The 22,118-nt window shown below is 47.2% G+C and overlaps 1 protein-coding gene and 1 pseudogene across 2 annotated transcripts in view; one reads left to right on the top strand and one right to left on the bottom strand.

Moving 5' to 3' along the window:
• LOC147701364 (B-cell receptor CD22-like) overlaps positions 1-22,118 on the top strand; it is a 351,247-nt gene that overhangs the window by 95,928 nt on the left and 233,201 nt on the right. Inside the window, exons 3-4 of the mRNA XM_086930064.1 lie at positions 2,957-3,301; positions 4,348-4,641. Of these exons, the coding sequence (XP_086786190.1) occupies positions 2,957-3,301; positions 4,348-4,641 (639 nt within the window). The remainder of the gene's footprint in view (positions 1-2,956; positions 3,302-4,347; positions 4,642-22,118) is intronic.
• Positions 16,594-17,742, bottom strand: LOC147701366 (ubiquitin-conjugating enzyme E2 E1 pseudogene; annotated as a pseudogene). The gene has a single exon (XR_015297455.1). The product of XR_015297455.1 is annotated as a ubiquitin-conjugating enzyme E2 E1 pseudogene (transcript).

The raw sequence follows: 22,118 nt of genomic DNA, 5'->3' as shown, positions 1-22,118 counted from the left end.
ACTTGCCCAATCATTCACTATTGGGAAAGAAACAAATCTGTGTATGGTCCCCAATATGAATCTAATTAATAGGAGCCTATCAAAAACTCCAGGTACAAATATAAAATATGGCTGTAAACTAAAAGCAGTGAGGACCCTCTGGTGTTGCTGGACACCTGGCTTCGTAATTTCCACTGATAATATTAACTTATCCAGGAATTGGAGCGCATCCTTTCTTAGGCTCTTTCTAGTAATTGGCATGAGCAATATTGGGTTAGTAAAAAATTCCGATGGCCCAAGTCTTTCATAAACTCTTTCACAAACTTGACCCATGGAATCCTTTGTACCCCTTCCAGCGTCAGGCTTTCCTGTAGGATCTCCCTATTTATTTTGGTCTCCTCTCTTGTCCAGATCCTATGCCAAATGAGACTAGTCACTTTACCCACAATGAATGACTGGACTCGTAACCTTCAACCCTGCCCCTGTGACAATAACTCTAGCCAATCTACGATACATGTAGTTCTCTTCTATAGATGTTCTACCCATGTAAGGAAAATTAACTTAGTACCAGTCTTAAAATTGTTTGGGCTCCACCAATGCCGACCTGCTCTTCTTGCACTGCAACACCTAGATAACGAGCATAGTGTTTTTAGAATTGTAATCTTTCTGAAGGAAGTTCCTGATCAAAGGAAAAGCATGCTTATGTAATCGATTCTAATCGGATGAAGTTTTCAATTTAATACTGTTTCTTAAACTTTGTAACATACTATAGATTATGTGTACATTTGTAGGATATTTTTTAAATCATGTACTGCCTGATATGTTTTTATTGTTTTTAATTTAATACTGCTTTGTTAACCTTGTAACATACCAGAGATTATGTGTACATTTGCAGGATATTATCTAACTTATGTACTTGTTGATATGATTTTTTAATGCTTTCTCATGTGCTTTTATGTTTGTCTGATATAGCAGTTTAATAAAGCTTTCTTTGACTTGACTGCTGACCAAAAGCACTTGTATGCATGTATTATTATAAGACATTAAACAAATCAAATAAACGTTTGTCTGTTAAGACCTCACAAGCATGCTTTCTGAGTAAGGTTCGACTTTCATTCCATTTAACCAGTTCAGTGATTTCTGCTTTACTAGAAAGAACAATTTTCATCAGAATCCAAAACTTTTCTTGGTTCACCTTACACTTACCTTTTTTCCCTACATGGATATGGGTGAAAATTGGCATGTCAAGCCATAGTTTTTTAGGATAGGCATGAGTGCCAACTTTCTTGCAGACCCAACTGTGATGGCCAAAGTTATAGGCAAAAAAGTAGCTTTTCAATGGAACAGGGGTTCAACTATAACTACACAGTCATTATCATCTGCTCTGTAATGTGCTTTAAAAGGGCTGTCTTATCAGTTACCTCTGCAAGTAACACAACAACACACTAGGAGTCACAGGGGGAGAGAAGTGAGGCCGCCCCCCACTCACAATATGATAAACAACAACGGGCCTCACCTATACTACACCCAATCCTAAAAAGGTACGACAATTCAAAAAGGGTTTTCAATCTTCTTCTCAATACCCTTGAGTGTGATTACTTTCACTACTCTAATTGTCACGGTGTATCAATCACTATTTTAAAACCTATCCAGGCTGAGTTCCACCTCTCATTAATAAATGTGTAGAAAAAATGTAAGGAAAGAGAGAGAGTACCTCTCTGTAGTAACACCCAAGGGGGCTGCTGACTGATGATTGCCAGCTTACCCACTTATCATCATAGGACACTCTCTCTCTGTGTTTTTTTCCCATAATATTTGAGAATCGCAATTTTTACCGATTCGCAAATATTATGGGAATACTAAATTGCGATTTCGCAATTTCCATTGATTCCTATGGGCCAAAAGGCCCATAGGAATCAATGGGAAGGTATTTTCAAATTGCGATTTTCTTTTTTAGAATCGCAATTTGTTCATGCATTACATGGGTGCAGGGGGGGTCCAAAGGACCCCCCCCCTGCACCCCTGTAATGTATTTTTAAGTGCATGTTTCACACACACATGTCCTAAGGACATGTGTGTCTGTAACATTACACTTTGAAAAATGCATTTTTGTGCATATTTAAACATTTTCGCAAATTACCACGAGGTTCAACCTCGTGGTAATTTGCACCCCCTATTTTGAAATTCGCAAATTTCAAAACAATGATGCATTGCTTTTAAGGAATCGCAAAATTGCGATTCCTTAAAAGCAATCGCATTTTTGGAAATCGCTAAAAATAGCGAATTTCACAAAAATGCATGATGCATCCCAAAAACGTATTTAGGAAGTGCTAACGGCCGAATTTACTGATTCGCACCGTTTGCACTTCCTAAATAGGTTGATGCGTGTGCCCCTTAGTGCAAAAAACGAGGAGAAATGAAGATATTTCCTCTCACTGCGCCTATCCGGGGAAGACAGACAAGATTGACGCATTCCCAGGTTCACTAGGATTAGTAAATCTGTGAATGTGCCAAAATACATGGGTGGATGTGAGCGAACACCAGCCCTCCACAGAAGTAGAACGCCTACCCTTGGCTGACTTGCGTTAAACCACATGTACTATGCCACGCAGAGCCACACAGGGTGCCTCTGAGTGGCACAGTAAATCTCGCAATGCCAGCCCTTGATAAATCTGGTCCTAAGTGTCTGCTGGCAGCAGTGATGCAGCGAGCATTGAAAATATCGGTGCTGGTTAATATGATTAGTATTAATGAAATGCCATCTGCCTCGGATGGGGCTTTGATGCCAGAGCTTTCTCTGCATGCACAAGTCCAACCCCCACTGTGCTCCCCTCAGCAAGGCCGGGTGTTCACAGAAAGCTACGCAGACAACAGCGGAGACCATACAGGGGGAGGAATGTCTCCCGTCTTCGTGTCACGGAGAACAGATTTTCTGAAACGTTTGTGAGTGATTCCTCTGTCTTGTTTCTCCTTTCAGTTTCCATCTCTCAGGCGCAGCCCTCCCTGCGACTCACCGTCCCGGCCCTGAGGGGCTCCTGCGTGGTGATCCCCTGCACCTTCAGCAACCGCGAGCCTCCCGCGGCCCCCGGGGAGCTCAGCATCAAATGGTACCTACAGAAGACCCACTCTGAGATATATAGCAGTAAATCTACCGATCCGGTTGACCCAGAGTACCGCGTCCACACGGACTTCCTGGGAGATTTAAAGAGCGGCGACTGCTCCCTGCGGATAAACGATGTCCGAGGAGAGGGCGCGACGGATTATTACCCCTGGATTAATCCGCTCACCACCAAATACGAGACGTATAGAGTCACAGTCTCAGGTAAGGCAGACTTGTTTCTGGCATCTCACCGTCTCTGACGACAAAAGCCCCGAGACACTGAACACACAAGAAATGAAGGCAGATATGGAAGATACTCGGAGTCTCCTGAACGCCGTCATGTTTATATTTAGTAAACGCAGGCGCAGACATGTACATAGGGAGACTGTTTTAGAGTCCGAAGTGTATACCTGCTCGCCCTGTTGTCCCCCTTGGTGCTCGTGGTGCTATCATTTACAAGCAGAGCGCTGCATTATACTTTCAATCCTAAAGTCAGCACACAGAAGGTAACTGACAACCAGCATGACCTGCACTATTCTCAAGGGCTGTAGGTGCTATGAACACACAGGCCAGGAGTATTCACAAGTTCCTCCCTATGTCCTTCCCTCTCTTGTCAAGGTCATGTGTATGCCTCAGCATTACATCCACTTTCGATGGTGGCAAAGGATGGGGAGCGCCCTCAAAGCCGGCGTGGGTTTCGAAAAGGCTAGGTTCCCCACGCAGGAAAAAAAAGACAATTACACGGCAAAATTATAAATGAGCAGTTTGCTCCAATACATACCAGATTCAGATATTGCAACGTTTGAAACATTTTGTAAAACTGGGTGAATATTTCAAAACACCGGGTTGAGTATTATTTCCCAATACTATTCACCTGGCTGGTATCTCCCCTGACCAGTATGTATTGATCCTAAACTGTATTTATTCACTATGGCATTAATGGAGTTGATTGTAAAATGCATACCGTTGATTGCTAGGATGTTTTTTATTTACTTGACTGCATCAGCAGTGTGCCTTCTTGATGTTAATATTGAAATGTATCGAGTTGTTAAAACTAAAATAAAGCCATCAAACCAGAAAGCCTTTTAGACTCTCCAGTACCTAATCCCTATGAGGGTGAGCTGTGAACATATAAAACTGATCGTTTCCCATGAGGAGTTTTGGAACTGATTAGCGTACAGTTACAGATCGAAACAGTCCTAATGCATATAATTAGTCTATATTCTCGAATATCTGGCGCTAAATTCCACTTTTAATGTTCGGTGCAGATCGCCCAGAGGAGATATCCCTATCTGAGCTTGGAGAGATGACTGAAGGAGTGCCTGTTACAATCACCTGTTCTGCTGTTCACACCTGCCCATCCTCACCACCCACTCTGACCTGGGACTGGAAGGACAGCAATGCCCGCAATTATCGTGAAGACCTCAGTAATGGCAGATGGAAAGTGGTATCGGAGATGTACTACACTCCCTTGGCAGAGGATCATGGGAAACCTTTACAGTGCACTGCTTCATACACGGAGACTATAACTTCTAACAGAAATATCACAATGGAAATAAAATGTGAGTACATGTACCTTTATTTGTTACATATTGATTTAGGCAATAGTTTCACGTCACATGTTGTTACTGTGGTTCCCAATAGAAGGGGATTGGAAATCATTCTGAACAAAGTTGTGCCTATGACAATAACTAGTTCCGGTGTGTGTGTGTGGGAAATGCTCTATTACTTACCGGTAATCTTCATTACTCCTGGTCCCGTTGTCCTCGGCCCATTCATAACTTATGGAGATAATCATCTCCCGACAGAAAATAAAACAAGAGGAATGCTGGGATATCCCTACTGCCCCTCCCCCCGGGAGTACAAAGGTAGGATCTACCCAGCAGCCCTCCTGTACAAACAAGCCCAGACAGGAAGGCCGGCCGCCCGGGAGGGAGGGAGGGGCGTATGAATGGGCCGAGGACAACGGGACCAGGAGTAATGAAGATTACCGGTAAGTAATAGAGCATTACCCCCAGGTCCCTTATGTCCTCGGCCCATTCATAACTTATGGAGAAATACCAAAGCAGAAAAAGCCGGCCTTCCCAACCCAACAGAAGCCAACCCAGGAAACCACACCAAGGCAGCAACCGCAGAAGGAAAAAGGAAGAACCGGTGAAACCCCAGGCAGAGCCCCGACCAGAGGGACCCCCACCAGACCAGCAGACACCTAACAAGAGCAAGGGCGCACAGCCAGACGACCAGACCGGCCACCACAGAGGCCAACCAGCCCACCGCAGGAACACCCGACAGCCAACCAGCGACAGGGAGAGCACAGACACCCAAGCCACCACAGGCAAGAGGACAACAGCAGAAGGGAGGCCAAACAAAGAGAAAGGCCAAGAGCCACCAGGCCAACAAGCCAGAAACGGGCAGAAGAAGACAACCCAGGCAAGAACAGGCAGGAGACAAGCGGACCAGAGGAACCAAAGGCCCAACAAAGAAGAACAGTGGAAGCCCACCAGAACCCAACCCAGAAGGCAAGACCGAGCCCAAGGCCAGGGAAAGAGAGAAAACCCAGACACCAGGGAACGAAGAGCAAACCCCAGGAAGCCAAGCCACCAGGTCCCACAAGGCAAAGGGAACCAGCACCTCCAGGAAACCCGAGCAGGAAGAACCAACAAGGGCAACCAACCAGGACAAAGAGACCCAGAAAAAGAGGAAAAAGGGAACCGAAGGAACCCCAGGAACCCCGAAACAGAACACCAGCCAAAGCGGAGGAAACAGGAGCAGGAATCCCCAGCCCAAAGAAGGCAAACCCGAACACCAAAGCAGGAGAGCAACCAGACGGGCCAAGCACCCGGAGGACCCAAGACGACAGCAAGGGAACCGCGAAGGACACAACAACCACAGCCAAGCCAAACCAGAGACAGGCCAGGCACAAAGACCCCAAACAGCCCAAGCAAAGGACCGGGGCAGAAACCCAGAGGCCAGAGAGACCGAGGCAAAACCATCCCAGAGGACCTCACAGAATCAACCGCAGCCAGGGAGGAAAGCACAAGAAAACCACACCCCACAGCCCGGCAAGACCCAAGGCAGGGCACGCACAGGGGACGAACCCCGCACGGCGAAAGCCGCAACCGAGGACACAGACAGGAAGCCAAAGCCGAAGCCAAAGGCAACCCGCAGAACCAACCCAAAACAAGGGAAGGACAAAGAAGGAAAGACCCCAACAGAGCACAGGCCCGAGAGCCAACAGCCCCGCCGACGCCCCAACAAACCCCAGAAGAGGCAAGAAGGGAAAACAAGAAGGCAACAGCGTGACGGCCAGAAACAAGAAGAAGACCGGAACACACCACACCCACAAGGAACCGGAACCCCACGACACAGGGACCAGCCACCCCAAAGGCAGACAGGGCACCCGCAAAGAAGCGCCAAGCCACCCAAGAAACTCCCAGAAGAGACTCAACCGGCAGCCCAGGACCGCAGCAAGAGCACAACCAGGCAACCCAGAGCAGGACGCACAAACAGAAGGCAGACCAGCCCAGAACAGGAGCCAACAGGGAGGAAGCCCAAGGCAACAGGCCACCACAGAAAGCCACGGCCGAAAGCCAAGTAGAAGCAAACGCAGGCCACAGCAACCAGCGCAGCGCGCCTCCCACACGGCCAAGCAACGGGGAGACGCGCAGAGCGACCCGGAAGAAACGGGGAGGCGGCGCCCCCGCCCCAAAGGGCCGAGAAACCGGAACACCGGCCAGGAGGAAGCCATGCCGCCCAGCAAGCCCGGCAGGCCGGGAGGCAGACCCAGCAGACATCAGGGGAGAGAAAAACCCACAGGCCCAGGAGAGGCAACAACAACGGCCACCCCGCACCACCACCAAAACCAGAAGAGGCAGGGAAGAAAACCAAAGGAAGAAGCCAATCGCACCCCGCAGCTCCAGGCGGCCAGGCAGAAACCAACCAGGCCAGACCAAGCCACCGAGCAGACTGCGGAGCATGGGAACAACACACCAACCCCGAGAATAGGAGGCATGACAGGACCCGGCAGCCGCCAGGAGGCCCCAGGCAGGCAACACAGCAGACACAGGAGGGGATGCCAGGAAACAGCAGAACCCAGCAAAGGGAAGGCCACAGCACCAGAAGGACTCAAGCAAGCCCCCACCACGCACCACGCCCGACAACAGGCGCAGGCCGGGAGCAACAGAACAGCCGGACCCAAGGCAGCACAAGCCACACAAGCAGAGGCAGAGGGGAGAGAGCACCCCAAAGAACCATCGGCACCTACGAGAGGAACCAGGCGCAGCCAAGGAAAAGGAGGAACAGGACCAGGAACCCGGAAGGGAAGAACCAGGATCCCCAAGCAGGGCAGAGGCCACAACAGCCAGCCCGCAGAGGAGGCAAGACCACCGAGGAAGAACAGGACGGCAGGCCAACCTGAACGAGGGGAGCCCACAGGACCCACCGCGCAGAGGCCCAAGAAGCAGGAACAACGACCCACCACCAGATGGGGCAGAGAGCCAGAAGCAGAAGGCAACCCAAACAGGCCGCCGAAGCAGAAAAAGAAGCGACACCGACACCAGAGCACCAGAGGGCAAGGCGCAAATCAGCAGGCAGGGAAACCCCAACAACACAGGGAACCCACGAGCAAGCAAAGGCAGGAGCAGCAAAAGGAACCAGCCACCACAGAGGCGACCGGAACCCAAGCCAGAAACAGAAAGGGCAAACACCCCCAGAGGCGCCAAGAGCAGGGGAACCCCCGAAGAAGAGAACCAAGGGAACGACCCACGGAACGTCCACCACCGGAGAACCGGGGCCAGCCGAAGGTAGCGCGGACCCCTGAAACAGCAGCAGCAGGAAACCCCCAAAAGGGAAGGCAGCACAGAGCCCACAAGCAAGCCCCGACACCAAACAGAGGCGCAAAACCGCCAGAGCGGAGGCCAACCAAACGCCGCACAGGGGACCGGAGGACCGACAGAGGGCAAAGCGCCAACCAACACAGCAAAAGGAAGTGCCAGCCAAGGCAACCCAGGAGGCGGACGAGCAGCAGCAAGACAGCGAGGAGCCCACATCCAGGAGAAAGGCACCCACACCCAGCCGCAGCGAAACAGGCAGGCAACGAGAACAAGGAAAGCACCCCGCACGGCTTCGCACACAGACCCCCGCACAACAAGCACACAGGAAGGCCAAAGGAAACCGCACACCCAGAAGGGAAGAGGTCCACAGAGCCACCAGACCCAGAACAAAACAGAGGCCAAAGAACAGCCAAACCAGCCACCACGGCAGGCAGCAGCGCACACACCCATCCAGACCAGGGCCCAGGAAAGCACCCCAGAAACCGAGACCCAAAGCCCAGCGCCGCACTCAGAAGCGTGGCGAGTCGAAAGGAGGCACGAACCAAGGGTGGCAGCACCAAAGACGGCAGAGGCAGCCTACAGAACACAACCACTCCCTGACTCCGAGGAACCCTGCCAAGTCGGAAGGAACCGCGAGAAAATGAGATCCGCCGAGAAACACCGGAGGAAGAGCGCCCCCGCCGAGACTAGAACCTGGACCACCCACCGTTAAGTCGTCCGTCCAAGTCGACAGGCAGAGTGTCAGGGACAAAGCAGCCCCACCACAGAGGCAGGTAGCACCCCCCCCCCCCCAGACCCGGGCCCATGAGAGTAAGGGACAGAGCAGCGGCCCAGCCGTCATGCAACTGTTGCATCAAACACGCTTTCAACAGTTTATAGCCACTTAAGTTTGTCAGTACAATGCATTCCTTATGTACAGTGCGCACCCTTGTCAGAAAGCCACAGGCCCCTACACACTGATGTCGGGAGCAGAGAGTGGCATCATACAGTTAACCCTGTCAAAATGTCAAAACGCATGACGGAGGTTAAAATCATCACATTGCAAACATTAAATCACAGGATGTTGAACCAATGCCGAGGACCGAACTTGGGTCACCAGCTCCAAAGACGGCAGCATGTGCTGTAACGCCACATGCACTGGCACCACATGGAACACACCGGAACAAGACATGCCGCATCCGAGCACCCTCCGGGGGAAGCCAGGGAACTGCAGCCGGAGACCGAGCACCATGCTCCCAGGCAGGCCTCAGCAGCAGCGGCAGCCTCGAGACATCCGAGGCAGGTGTGCAAAACAAGCGTTCCAGGTTTTCAACGCTCCGCAACAAACAGCACAATACTGACAGAGTGAGTAAAAACACCGCAAAAGCGTGACTCACCCGGAGCGGGGGCCTGAGCAGCAACAGCAAGGCCCCCACACACCAACAGCCGGATCCGGGATCGACCATCCAGCGCAGCGCGTCTCCCACCCGGCCAGGCTCGGGGAGACGCGCACAGCGACCCGGAAGCAACCGGGAGGCGGCGCACCAGCCGCAAAGGGCCGGAAAACCGGAACCACGGCCGCAAAGAAGTAATACCCCCCAGCAAGCCCGGCAGGCCGGGGGGCACACACATCAGGAAATACCACCCCTGCCCGCGAAGCCAGGCAGCCGGGCAGGAGGAGCCAGAAGGGCCTGCACGCCACCCAAGCCCAGCAGGAGCAGGTGCAGCCCATCATCACCAACAGCATCCATCACCATTCTGTCGAAGACAGAAAAAAAGAACAGGAGGGCTGCTGGGTAGATCCTACCTTTGTACTCCCGGGGGGAGGGTCAGTAGGGATATCCCAGCATTCCTCTTGTTTTATTTTCTGTCGGGAGATGATTATCTCCATAAGTTATGAATGGGCCGAGGACATAAGGGACCTGGGGGTAATCACATGTGAAATATGTTAACACAATGGGCACTGGTTACTTCATGTCCAAGTGGACCCCTAATTACTGCTCCCTTTTATAATTTTAACCCCTTAAGTGGTGCGGCTTCCTTATCCTGTTAACCCTCCCCTTGGCTCGACCAACCCCTGAGCACTTTTATTGATGTTTGAAGCATTTCATGCTAACTCTTTCATAACCATTATTCAAGAAAAGTATCCGTACCAAGTTTGAGACCCTGTGTTTGTAGATTCCCCCGGAGACAAGTGAGAAAATAGTCAAAATATAGCGACATTTTGTGTGTCTTTTTACAAAATAGAAAAAAGTGCTGTTCAGGAAAGTGTATTTTTATTAATTGGCATCTAAAATAGATTTTTTTTATAACTGACATTGCTGCACTTTCCTATTTTTTTTGTTTCTTCCTTGTGGGAGGGGAACAATCCCTTCATGGTGTAGAGTTGTGTTCTACTTCCTGGAGTGCCTGAGTGTGAGTATCTGCTAGCCTGGTTTTTAGGTCGAGTTTACTCGAACCTTTTGCTGTCCATCCAAAAGCTGACTTTTTACGATGCGGATTTTCAAAAGTTCACGTGAAATCACGTGACCACAAGCTCCTTCGTGCACGAGCTTGCATTTCCCCACAGGCTTCCCCCTTCCAGCAGCATTTGCCACATCAAAGGGTTCCGCTGGCCCCCCGCCGTCACTTATTCACGGCCGCAGGCCGTGACTTCAAAGGGTTCCGCTGCCCCGCCCCCTGCTTCACAGCCATCTGTTCCCCAGCACCTCCCCTCTCTCTCCCCTAATTATTCACTGCTGGCCGGCTGGTTTTCCACGGCTTTCGTTTTCTGCTTGTTTACTTTCTCTGCCACTGCAAATTATTTTTTATTATTTGTTTTATTGTGTGTTAGCCATGGTGACGCCTTTACTACTTTGATGCAGAATAACGCATTGTTTTTTCCATAGCGGGAAAGTCCCATAAATTAAGCCTTGGTGGCACAGTTGCCTAGTACGTCCTCTGCAAGTGCCAGAGTTTAAGATTTGATCTCAGGTTCGAACCCAGCGAGTCAGCTGGAACCTTCGTCATGTTTCCGACGTTTATAAAACAAGCAAAATTGAGCTCTAAAACAACAAAATGGTTAGGACCACTTGGATTCTTGTTTTAATTTGCAAGCACTACGTATTAATATTTTTTACTTTACATCGGAGCGCGGCGCACACTTTAGGGACACTGCGCTCCATTTATGTATTTATTTTACACCGGTGCATCTGAACCAGTGCTTCTTATACCCGGGGTGGGATTTGCACGTTCAGCTTGCCGCCCTATACATTTTGTAACAAAGGCATTCCCAATTCAATGGCTGCCCTCCGCTGGTGCACAGCAGCCAGTCATTGCAGGGTCCTGGCTTCATAACCCCTGCTGCTTAGCAGCCTGGTTTCACCTCACTCACCCTCCTAAGCATACCAGCGTCTGGGAGACAGCCATGTTCGGAACTGAATCTTCCTATAAGTAAACGCACCTGTCTCCTCGATCCGCCCCCTTTGGATCAGTTTGTGGTCATTCCTGCTCTAGACGCCTCTCGCACTTTTGGGGGAAGTAAACGCTGAGGCCCTCTCACGCCACTGCAAGCGGGTCCTCCTCCCCACAGACATCTCTGGGCTGCAGAAGTCACTCCGTGCTGTCAACCCGCATTTGTGGAGAGGAGGCAGTGAAAACGTACAGTCACTTGAATGCTTCCATGGAGGGGATCACATCTGCCAGCAATCTGTTGTGTCCGGCTGTGTGAGGCATTTTTGGGGTTCAGCGTGTCTGAGAACCTAACTTCAGTCTGTGTGTGTCACAGTGGTGATTAACTGTTCATGGGCTTGTCCGTGTGTGTGTGAGACAAAGAGAGATTGATTCTATCTGTCGGTGCCTGTCGTACGTGTTGGTAGAGTTCACTGTCCTCCAGCCGGTGTGTGCAGGAGCAGTGATGACGTGTGAGATGTTCTGCGCATGTGTTTGTAGTGACACATGTGCCCTAGTATGCTTCTACTTGTGTTTTTGTGTACAGACTACACTGCTCAGGAATGTGATCACAAACAGGGGCTCATTGCCTGCTTTCACAATCCCCCTGCTAATTGCGCCCCACCCTCCCCCGATCAAATATGACTCATCCCTCCCCCACCTCTCTCCTGCCTTCACAGCCGGGAGTGCAGCCTCTTAACAAGGCGCCCAGAAGCTGCCTTCCCTGTGTGGGTCAGGAGAGGCGTCTGTTCACTTTAACCCCCTCCCTAGCTCCTACTCTTTCTCTCTCTGTTGCTTTAATTGCTTGCTATCGTTCTCCTTTTCTCTCTCCGTTCTTCTCACTTTCTGTCCCTCTTCGCTTCTCCTCTTTCTGTTACTCTCACCTCTTTCTTTCCCTCCCCCATCATGCTGTCTCCCTCCACTCCTTCCTCAACTATTTCTCTCCTCTCACGTGTTCTCTTCATTACTTGCTAGTCCTCTTCTTTCTAACTCCTTCTGTCAGTCTCTCCTTTTTCTTTTGAGTGTCCTTTTCACCCTCTATGCCCCACACTTCTATGACACTCTCTTTGTCATTTTTCTTTTCCACCCTCTTCCCTTTTTTTTCTCTCCATTGCATATTGCGCTATTTCTTTCCCAGTCTCTCAGACTCTTTTTCAGCCCCCCCGAAATGTATCTATCTATCGCCCTCACTCTATCTGTCTATCTATCGCCCTCACTCTATCTATCACCCTCGCTCTATCTATCTATCGCCCTCAATCTATCTATCTATCTATCTATCTATCTATCTATCTATCTATCTATCTATCTATCTATCTATCTATCTATCTATCTATCTATCTATCTATCTATCTATCTATCTTTCTATCTATCTATCTATCTATCTATCTATCTATATATCTAACTATCTATCCATCTATCTATCTATCTCCCTCACTATATCTATCGCCCTCACACTATCAATCTCTCGCCCTCACTCTATCTATCACCTTCACACTATCAATCTCTCGCCCTCACTCTATCTATCACCTTCACTCTATCACCCTCACTCTATCTTTCACCCTCACTCTATATAGCTATCGGCCTCACTCTATCTATCAATCTATCTATCTGTCGTCCTCACTCTATCTCTCTATCGCCCTCACTCTATCGCCCTCACTCACTCTTACTATCTATCACCCTCACTCTATCTATCGCATCACCACAGCATCACTCAGCACCACCACAGCATCACTAAGGGGCACCACAACATCACTCAGCACCACCACAGCATCACTAAGGGGCACTACAACATCACTATGCGCTACCACAGCATCACTGAACGCTATAGCATCACTCGTCGCCACCACAACATCACTCCGCTCCACCACAGCATCAATCTGTGCAACCATTCAACAACAACTGGTTCAAATATCTTCTCTCAATGTTTCAAGCTTTATTACAAATGTCACAAAAAGAGGTTAATATTTCACTTCTGTTCTTGTATTTTCGTCACAATAAAATACACTGAACATAATCTTCACAAACGTTATTTACAAAAGTTCAAGCTATTGCCATTATAAATTACAATAACTTTTATTTAAGTATTAATTATTTAAAAAATTAAAAGCCTTTGTTATTTGTAATATCAATACATCTAAGTCTCGTAAATACAACACACATTGCATTACAAATGCTATAGGTGTCACATTTGCGAAAGTTATAACTATTGGCATTGTAACTGATAAAGCTATTATTTTCAAAACCAACACATAAATAAAAAATGTGTCATTTACAATACCAATAGCTCAAACTTTCCTAATGCGAGACCTATTGCATTGCAAATGCTTGTTGATTTTGCGCAAAGGGTTGGGTCTGCGCCTAGACATGGGTAAGATACAGGACCTACCCTGTGACCTGGCGGGGCACACCAAGTATGCCCTCATCTGTTTGATAGTAGATTAGCATCCCTGTTAAGGGTTTAGCATGTAGAGAGGTGACCAGAGTGTACGATCTTTTGAGAATTAGTAGCTCTTACAAGACCTCGTTATCTGTGTCACTAGAGTGGGGATCTACTGACCGACTCGTATAAAGTTCCTCTTCTATGCGCCAGTTCAGATCACAGGCCTAACTTTCCAAGAGTATCCTATACTTATGTGTGCATGTGGTCTCTGTGGTATATACATCGTGTATATGATGAAACCAGGGTAGTGGAGGCCTGCAGACTCCATTTTGGAAACATTAAGCCTGTTCTTGTGCATACCATGAAAGTGAGGTTGCTTTCCCTATCAGTGGAAGTGTATTGCTGACATTCATGAATCAGTAGGGGGGAGATTTATGCACTGATGTGAGAAAGAGGAAACAGGACTATTTTAGAAATTAAATGAGTTCCTTTGCCTGAGAAGAGCTGCTGATTAGTGTTCCTGAGGACTGCCTCTGATTAGATGCTGGGGTGAAGGGTTGGGCTGCAGTTGTTCAGAGTGGGACGCATCCTGTGAGTGAGACCAACCTTTTGTCTTTTTCCTGATCACTGCTCATTTTGGCTGTTGATAGCCAAACTTCACATCTCTTTGTGCCTTTGGTGTGGGTACTCCAGCCTGGGGAATACACTGCTGCAAGAAGCATCTCTCCACACAAACGGTGTGTTTAGACAAGGCACTTGAAAGAAAACTACTCCAAACCATTTCTGCAGACAGTCTTATTTACAAAGGTAAATTCATACATGTTGATTAACTTACATGTAAGTTTACTCTTGTGTCTACGTGCAAATCCACACTTTTTTGCTATTCACTATTTCAGAGTGTAGATTTACACCTAAGTACAGTCTTACGTAGCAAAGCTCGCTGAAACTAGAGAGTAGAAGTATTGAAAACGGAATTTACAAGTGTAAACTAACTACAAGTACATTTTCACTTGTAGGCAGTGATTTCTATCGCTGGGGAACAAATTCCTCTATGGTAAAGTATGCAGAAAATAATTACCTTTATTATTTGTTTTTAAAAACAAACAATATTTTGATATAAATTAGAAATTAAATGGAAACAAGTTTTATTAACCTAGATCTAATCCATGAACACATTAGAGCACACTAAGTCATCAAATTAAACGTTGAATACATAATTGAATAATTAATATATATTAATTTAATGTTTAAACATTCTTTTATAAAGAACTTTGGATAAAATGCCACCCTTGCTAGAATGTTAATTTTTAATTTATATTTGGTCAATATAAATAAGTTATCTTAATACTTAATTTCAAATACGTTACATTTTTATTATAAGTTACTTTTTTAAGAAAAAGTAAATATTTTTTAACATGAAAGAATATTTCAATTTCTATTTTAATATTATAATGGGTTGGACTTGGCCAAAAAAAGACAACTGATTTCTTAGCTGAACCTATGCCCTATATGTAAAATAATATTTTGACATTGATAATTTCATGGGTTTTTTCACTATACCTATCTTATCCACAACATATGGAGCAATGATCGCTTCACAAATCAGGGGCCGATTTCAATGGGGTTTTGAAGGCCTCCAAACGGCATTTGCTCAGTCCGAATCTGATTGGGAACGTGTCTTTCTGACCAAATCGGAACGGTTTTTGACCTACCGTTTTCGATGCGAGAAAGGTGTTAGGAATATCTTAATATCTTAATCGGAATCTGACAGCATTCTGAATGTCTGAGCTGTATGGAGCAGACACGTACGTCTCTACGGGATGCAGTTCTGGTTGACCGATTACGATGCTTCGTATCAGACAGCCTTTCCAAATCGTGCAGTCTGACTCGAATCGGTAGTCTGAATCAGACTTTGGAGGCCAGTAGCGTTTCCCCCAGCACCCTGTGCCTTACCAATTTGGCCCGTGGGGGTACCCATAGGTACCCCCTTCCTAACCATGCACAATGTGGCTGGCACAAGGGGGAGCCCACCACAGGGTGCCCTATTTCCCCAGCCACCCCTTTCTTCAGTGCATTCGGTCAGAACATAGACCCCCATTGAAGTCAATGGGAGTCCCACTGAATCATATCTGGAAGCATCCGGATGCATCGTAATTGGTCAATCGGACTCTCCAGATCCAAGTTGGTCGGGAACCATTCCCAAACCATTTGGTTGGAATGATTTCCGAACCCATCGTAATCGGGCCTTAAGTGTGTTTCCAATTCCAAGACAATAGGATTCAATAGTTCTCGGAGTTGACCCATGTAAAGACTTTGGTGCAATCCTCCTATTCCACTTTGAGTCGGGCACTAGTCTTTTACACGTTCCCATCTCTTTGCTCAAACGAGTTGACAAATAGTACTTATCATAACTGAACAGTGTTTTTTTTGCTACCTAAATTAAGGCACTACCCTAGAGCTCATAGAGGGAAACCATTTACTACTTACAAATACAAGAGACCATATATACTGACTACATAAGATATTTTTTTTTTTTTTTTGTTTGTTTTTTTTTTTGATTTTAAATATTTTTTATTAGCACAGTAACAAATGCAGGCTTAAGTACCTACAACATATAACCAATTTGAGACTCCTATCCACAACTTTACAGTTATACAGCTCAAGGTATTTTACTACATGCTCCCCACGCATCTCTGATAAAAAATGTAATCTTTTTTATAATAAAGTTGATTGGCAAATATAATAAAGGAAACCTTACCTATCTTATTCTACATACAACTACTCCGGTCGGGTCACGTGGGAGGGCAGCCTCTAAAATACATCTGTTAAATAGCAATACTCCCTTTCCAAGGAACCAACAAAAAAAAGTTTTTCTTTTTTATTCATTTTTACCATTTATTTTTTTACAAAACCCAGTACTTGTATTCCTTGGAAAGATTTATACGACTGCCAAAATCAAATGTCACTGTACAAAAAGAACCTATGCAAAGTCTGTTTTCACACATTCCAGGTAAACTAATCAAAAGCGAAAAATAATAAGCTCTCCGTGCCCCTATGAACTTTACATGTTTTGCACCCGTGAAAAGTTTCAGAACAAATGGCTTTAAAACAAAAGCTATGACGGGTTCTAACTCTCTTCGTAGTAAGATACCTTAAGTTACAACAACAAAATCTTGAGAAATAAAAAGACTGAATAAAATCTGTTATAGAAATACCCTCTTACCTCCCACAGTTCCTCACGCCTCATTTTATCCCCTCCCCCGCCCAATCCAATTTATAAGCAGCTCTTTCTATCACAGACACAGAACACCTCATCTGGAGGGAATCCCTGTCTATGTGGCATATCTCTTGGTCCACTGCCTGGCCATTCGGTCATGCTCCGCTCTGTTGGTCGTGTACTGGGTGGCGATGCTTCCAACCAGCGGGTCCGCTGGGTTGCAGTCTGTGAGCAGCGAGCAGATGGACAGCAGCACCTTGGAGATGGTCAGGGCCGGGCTCCAGTTGTCCTTCAGGATGTCCAGGCAGATCACCCCCTGGCTGTTGATGTTACAGTGGTAGATCCGCGTCCGGAATGTGACCTTTGGTGGCTTGAAGGGGTATTCTGGCGTGAAGGCGATGTCAAGGAAGAAGACCCCTCCTTCGTAGACGGAGCCGGGGGGTCCGAGGATGGTCGACCGCCACTCGTAGATGTTGTCGCCTTTTGGACCCGCGCTGCAGTTTGGGGGCGGGTCCAGTGTGATGTCAGCCAGTTCCTTCTGGATCCTCTTGGCGCTCGTGGACAGCAGCTTGGAGTTCTTGCTCATGCTGCCCTTGCTTTCCTTCTTCTTGGGCGGGGTGGGGGCACTGTTAAGGCTGGGCGGCTCCCGCTCTATTTGCTGCTGCAGGCTGGTGGAGATGGAAGAAGAGGAGCTGCTGCTGGCCCTCGAGTCGTCATCCGACATGGCGAGACCAGCGACCGTTGACGGGAGACGGCCTGAGCACTGGTGAGCCTCGGAGGGCGGGAGCAGTCAGACTCGTGTCTCTCTCTGGCAGACAGAGGCGGAAGTGCAGGCAGCAGGAGATGGCTGCGGATTCCCTCCCCCTCCCTCGCCGCCTCCCTCCCTCCCTCCTCGCTGCTATGCACTGTCTGTCCCTCCCCGGGCACAGGCTGCCTCTGCAGCACGCCGCATGCCCAACTACATAAGATATTTCTAAGGTTCTAAGGCAACAACAATGTAAGAAACTATAAAGGAGTTTATATATGCTGACATACAAGCCAGCCTTGCACCTTTTCTTTTCTGATGCAGTCAAGGAGGCACTAAGAGGACTATCTTACAGACCTCTGTGGATCCAATGAGTGACAAAATTAACTCTTGAATACATGATGGCAGAGTTAAAAGTAATAATAACAACTGGAGATGTGGCTGAGACATCCACTACCTTTTTAAACCAAGAAATCAAAAGTACCCAAACATTTGAAAATCCGAATACAGATTATAGTGTAGTTCCTACTCATCCGTAGGATCTGTGCATTGTTTTGATGACATAAACTAGGGGCTTGGTGCCAAGACTGTTATGTTATGTTATGTTACACCATTCTTTTAGAGCGCATGGCTACCCCAAGGGGTGTCCCGGCGCTTTGACAAAGAGGCCTGAAAATCCAGAAACACAAAGGCTAAAAAACGCTACAGTCTCAGGATTACACGGAGAAGAACGTGGTCTTAAGCTCCTTCCTGAAAGCTAGGAGGCTGTTGGCTTTGCGAAGGTAGAGAGGGAGCTCATTCCAATGGCGAGCCGCCACATATTGGAAAGACCGTCCTCCCATCCGAACACGTTTGACAGCCGGCACCTCCATTTTAGCCAAATTGGCTGACCGCAACATCCTCCGCGGCACATAGAAAGCGGTACTGATGTAATTAGGACCAACAGAGTGAAGGGCTTTGAACGCCAGCGTGAGGATTTTAAACATGATTCTTCTAGAAATAGGTAGCCAATGCAACCTATTTAGAAGGAATGAGGCACTGGCTCTCCTTGGCAGGCCAAATATGGCTCTGGCCGCCGAGTTTTGAACAATTTGCAGTCTAGCCAGAAGGTACTTGGGCAGACCTGAATATAGCGCATTAGCGTAGTCTAACCGAGACCCTACTAGCGCCTGGACAACAGTCTTTCGATACTGCAGGGAAAGCAATGGAAGAAATTTTCTGAGCATCTTGAGGATGCCGAAACATTTCCCTGATAACCCCATAATATGGGGTCGAAAAGAAAGGTCGTCATCAAACACAACTCCAAGATTTTTCACTTGGGAGGACGTCTTCTCCGGAGGGAACATGTCCTGGGGCCACCATGACTTCCAGCCGGGATCAGGGGCACAGCCAAAGAAAAGCAACTCAGACTTATCCGAGTTGCATTTCAGGCTGTGCCGCTGAAACCACGTAAAGACCGCACTCAGACAGTCTTTGATCCTGTCGCCGTCAAAAACCTCTCCTTTCCTGCAAGTAAACAGGAGCTGGGTGTCATCAGGGTAGGAAATGACCTGGGCCCCATAAGCCTCCGCTACCATCGCCAGAGGGGCCATATAGATATTAAAGAGGGTGGGTCTCAGAATGGACCCTTTAGGAACCCCTACCTCTAGCGATGGCATTTCAGCGGAGAACGGTGGAGCCCAGATCACCTGTCGACGGTCCGATAGGAAGGATTGAAACCAATCCAACACCGTCCCACGCAATCCTGCATGTGGGACGGTTTCGAAAGCCGCCGACAGGTCCAGCATGACAAACATAGCCTTTCCCCCATGATCGAGCGTCTTCCTGATGGCTTCAGTCACCTCCACGAGGGCTGTCTCCGTGCTATAACTGACTGATTCTGGTCACCGCATTAGGATATGTTGGCCCACAGACCAGCCAGCTCACAGTGCCAGCATAAGCCCCCCTAACCTACCAGGGAGTAAATGGTTTCTGGCAACCACATAACATGACAACCCCGACCCCTCAGTGATTGTGGAAACTGTACAGAAACTCTCAGTCACTCGTGCTTACTTTCTCTCAGAGAAGTATACAGAGAATACACAGTGGGACGTTTTCAATAAGTTTTATTTAACCGACGTTATTCTTGCATAAAATACGTGTGCTGCAATGATAAATATGCAGAAGCAGATAAAAATGATTACTAGCACCAAAGCGTAAATAGCAATTATAGTTCTACCATGGTGATAAAACAATGTATATATGCAGGCTTATAAAACAAAGCAGTAATTAAGCGTACTCCTACGAGTAAAACCCTACTTTAAGTCTACTGACCGTGTGTTTAGGTGTAAAGCCCGGAATTCCTCCAAGGGACGATACAAACCCATTACCTGATGAGTTGGAATGAAAGACCTGTTCTTGGTCACAAACTGGACACCTCTCATCTGATGTCAGACCGCTGGGTGTTCATTTCTCAGCATGAAGTTACCTCAGTGTCAGTGGAAGTACCTCCTCTACAATCTATTGAGATGCTCATCCTTTATAATAGAAAACAGCCTTGTAATGTGCATATAGATTAGCGGTGTAATGTATATGTAGAAAGCCTTGTCGCCCCGTGGCTGAAGATAGAGATGACATTTGAACATAGTGCAAAACAAAACCTTGCACATGATGTTCAGGGCTTTGTGGTAATGTTGTCTGAAGCTAGATGTTTAAACAAGTTTAGTTTCAGGGAAACTAATCCAACTGTGTGGTGAATGCAGCTGAAAATGTTATCTGTGAGGAAAATGTAAGAAATAAGCTGCGTCGCTTCATGAGCCCAATTGACAAATAAAACACCCACTCCTCATACTATGGTGAAATATCAAAAAAGCCAGCTGACAATTTTTAAAAATGTTAAGAACTACCCTTAAAAACATCTAAAAGCGGGCTTCCCTTCCACATATTTATCAAAAAGTCATCATTTGAGATCAGAAGCACTCAGAAAGCCGTGGTGCCTATAGAAAGTAAAAGTTGGTTTGTTTCATTTTGTTTAAAAAAGAGGCCAAATTGTTCCCACATGGAATTGGCCAATATAATTATGTGTTCCGAGTTGTAGACACAATATTGCTGTTGCCCACAAACGCAGATGTTCCCACAGGCATGTTTATGAAGCAAAGGTGATTGCATCCAGTTCCCACAACAGCTGCTGAGGGAGGCTTTGTATCCCTTAAGTGTTCCGTAGAGCTGCTGTTCACATCACTACAAGCTGAAGCATCCTAGGGTGCCTCTAAGAATGCATTCATCATAAATGGAATATGCTGGGGACAGCAATATGCATGGGCCTTTAAGAGGTCCATCAGCACTTCAATGTCGGGTGGTGAAATCAATTCAGATCTGAGACATATATCCAAGATGCATTGGTGGCTGCAGAGCAGACAGCCGAAGAAAATTTTTATGCAGCCAAGCCAGACAGGCCTGAAGGATAAGAACCAATGCTCGTTCTTGAAGCAGAGGTGTGTCGAAGCACTGTACCATGCGCTCACCCCAACCCAGCACTATCAGAGCCATCTCCATTCCAATTTGAACTGGGACGTCCATTGCAAACCAGATAAAATAAAATCAGGATTCCAACCACAAGTAGCAGGACAAGCAGGAGTCCTCCAAAAATGCTTCCCAACATGGAGTGTATGAAAGATGGTATAACTCCGAAAATTGTCTGGTTGGTACTAACCAAAGCAGAGCCGATATATTTTAAAAAGTGCGCTATTCCTTTCATATCAGACATGTTAAAGATACGATGGACCAGCTCCCCAAAGTGAAGTAGGAAGTTGGTGTGGGTTAGTGTCTGTATCTCAGACGAGAACTTTGCAACCTGGAGATCAAACGTCTATTTGGCTGAAGTTAAGGTCACATCCTTTTGAAAAAGCATGGCTTTCAGTCTGCTCAGTGAATCAAATATTATGTTGGAAACATTTATCAAAGGCCTTAGCACTGCCTCCCAAACTGTGCGGGCAGGTGGAAACAATACTTGTGTACAGTGACTATACGATTAACCGTCACTAGATAAGCGATGCCTGGATCCATTCTGTAGCAACCTTGATCATTCAGCATCAAACAGCTTCCATTCTATGACAGCCTGAACACAGGGTGAATCATTGCAGCTGGGGAACCCTTCAAATAAGAGGACAAGTTTGCTACTGAAGCATTGCATGCTCCATAGAGAGAAATGTCCTTGCAAACTAAGGATCTGTGTAAAGCATCTTCATAGTTGGAACCGCAAAGAAATACTTCTGTGTCCCCATTCCTGCATCACAATACCTGAACCTGGAAACCTCCTTTGACACCGCCACCTTCCCAGAGAGCTGGAAGCACGCCAAACTCAGCGCCCTACTGAAGAAACCATCAGCGGACCCCACCGAACTCATAAACTTCCGACCCATCTCGCTTCTTCCTTTTCCTGCCAAAGTCATTGAGAAGACCGTCAACAGACAGCTTGC

The sequence above is a fragment of the Lissotriton vulgaris genome, chromosome 7 (genome assembly GCF_964263255.1).
Source record: "Lissotriton vulgaris chromosome 7, aLisVul1.2, whole genome shotgun sequence".
Lineage (NCBI taxonomy): Eukaryota > Metazoa > Chordata > Amphibia > Caudata > Salamandridae > Lissotriton > Lissotriton vulgaris.
Note: the sequence above shows the minus strand (reverse complement) of the source record. Positions and strands in the feature narration are given on the sequence as shown.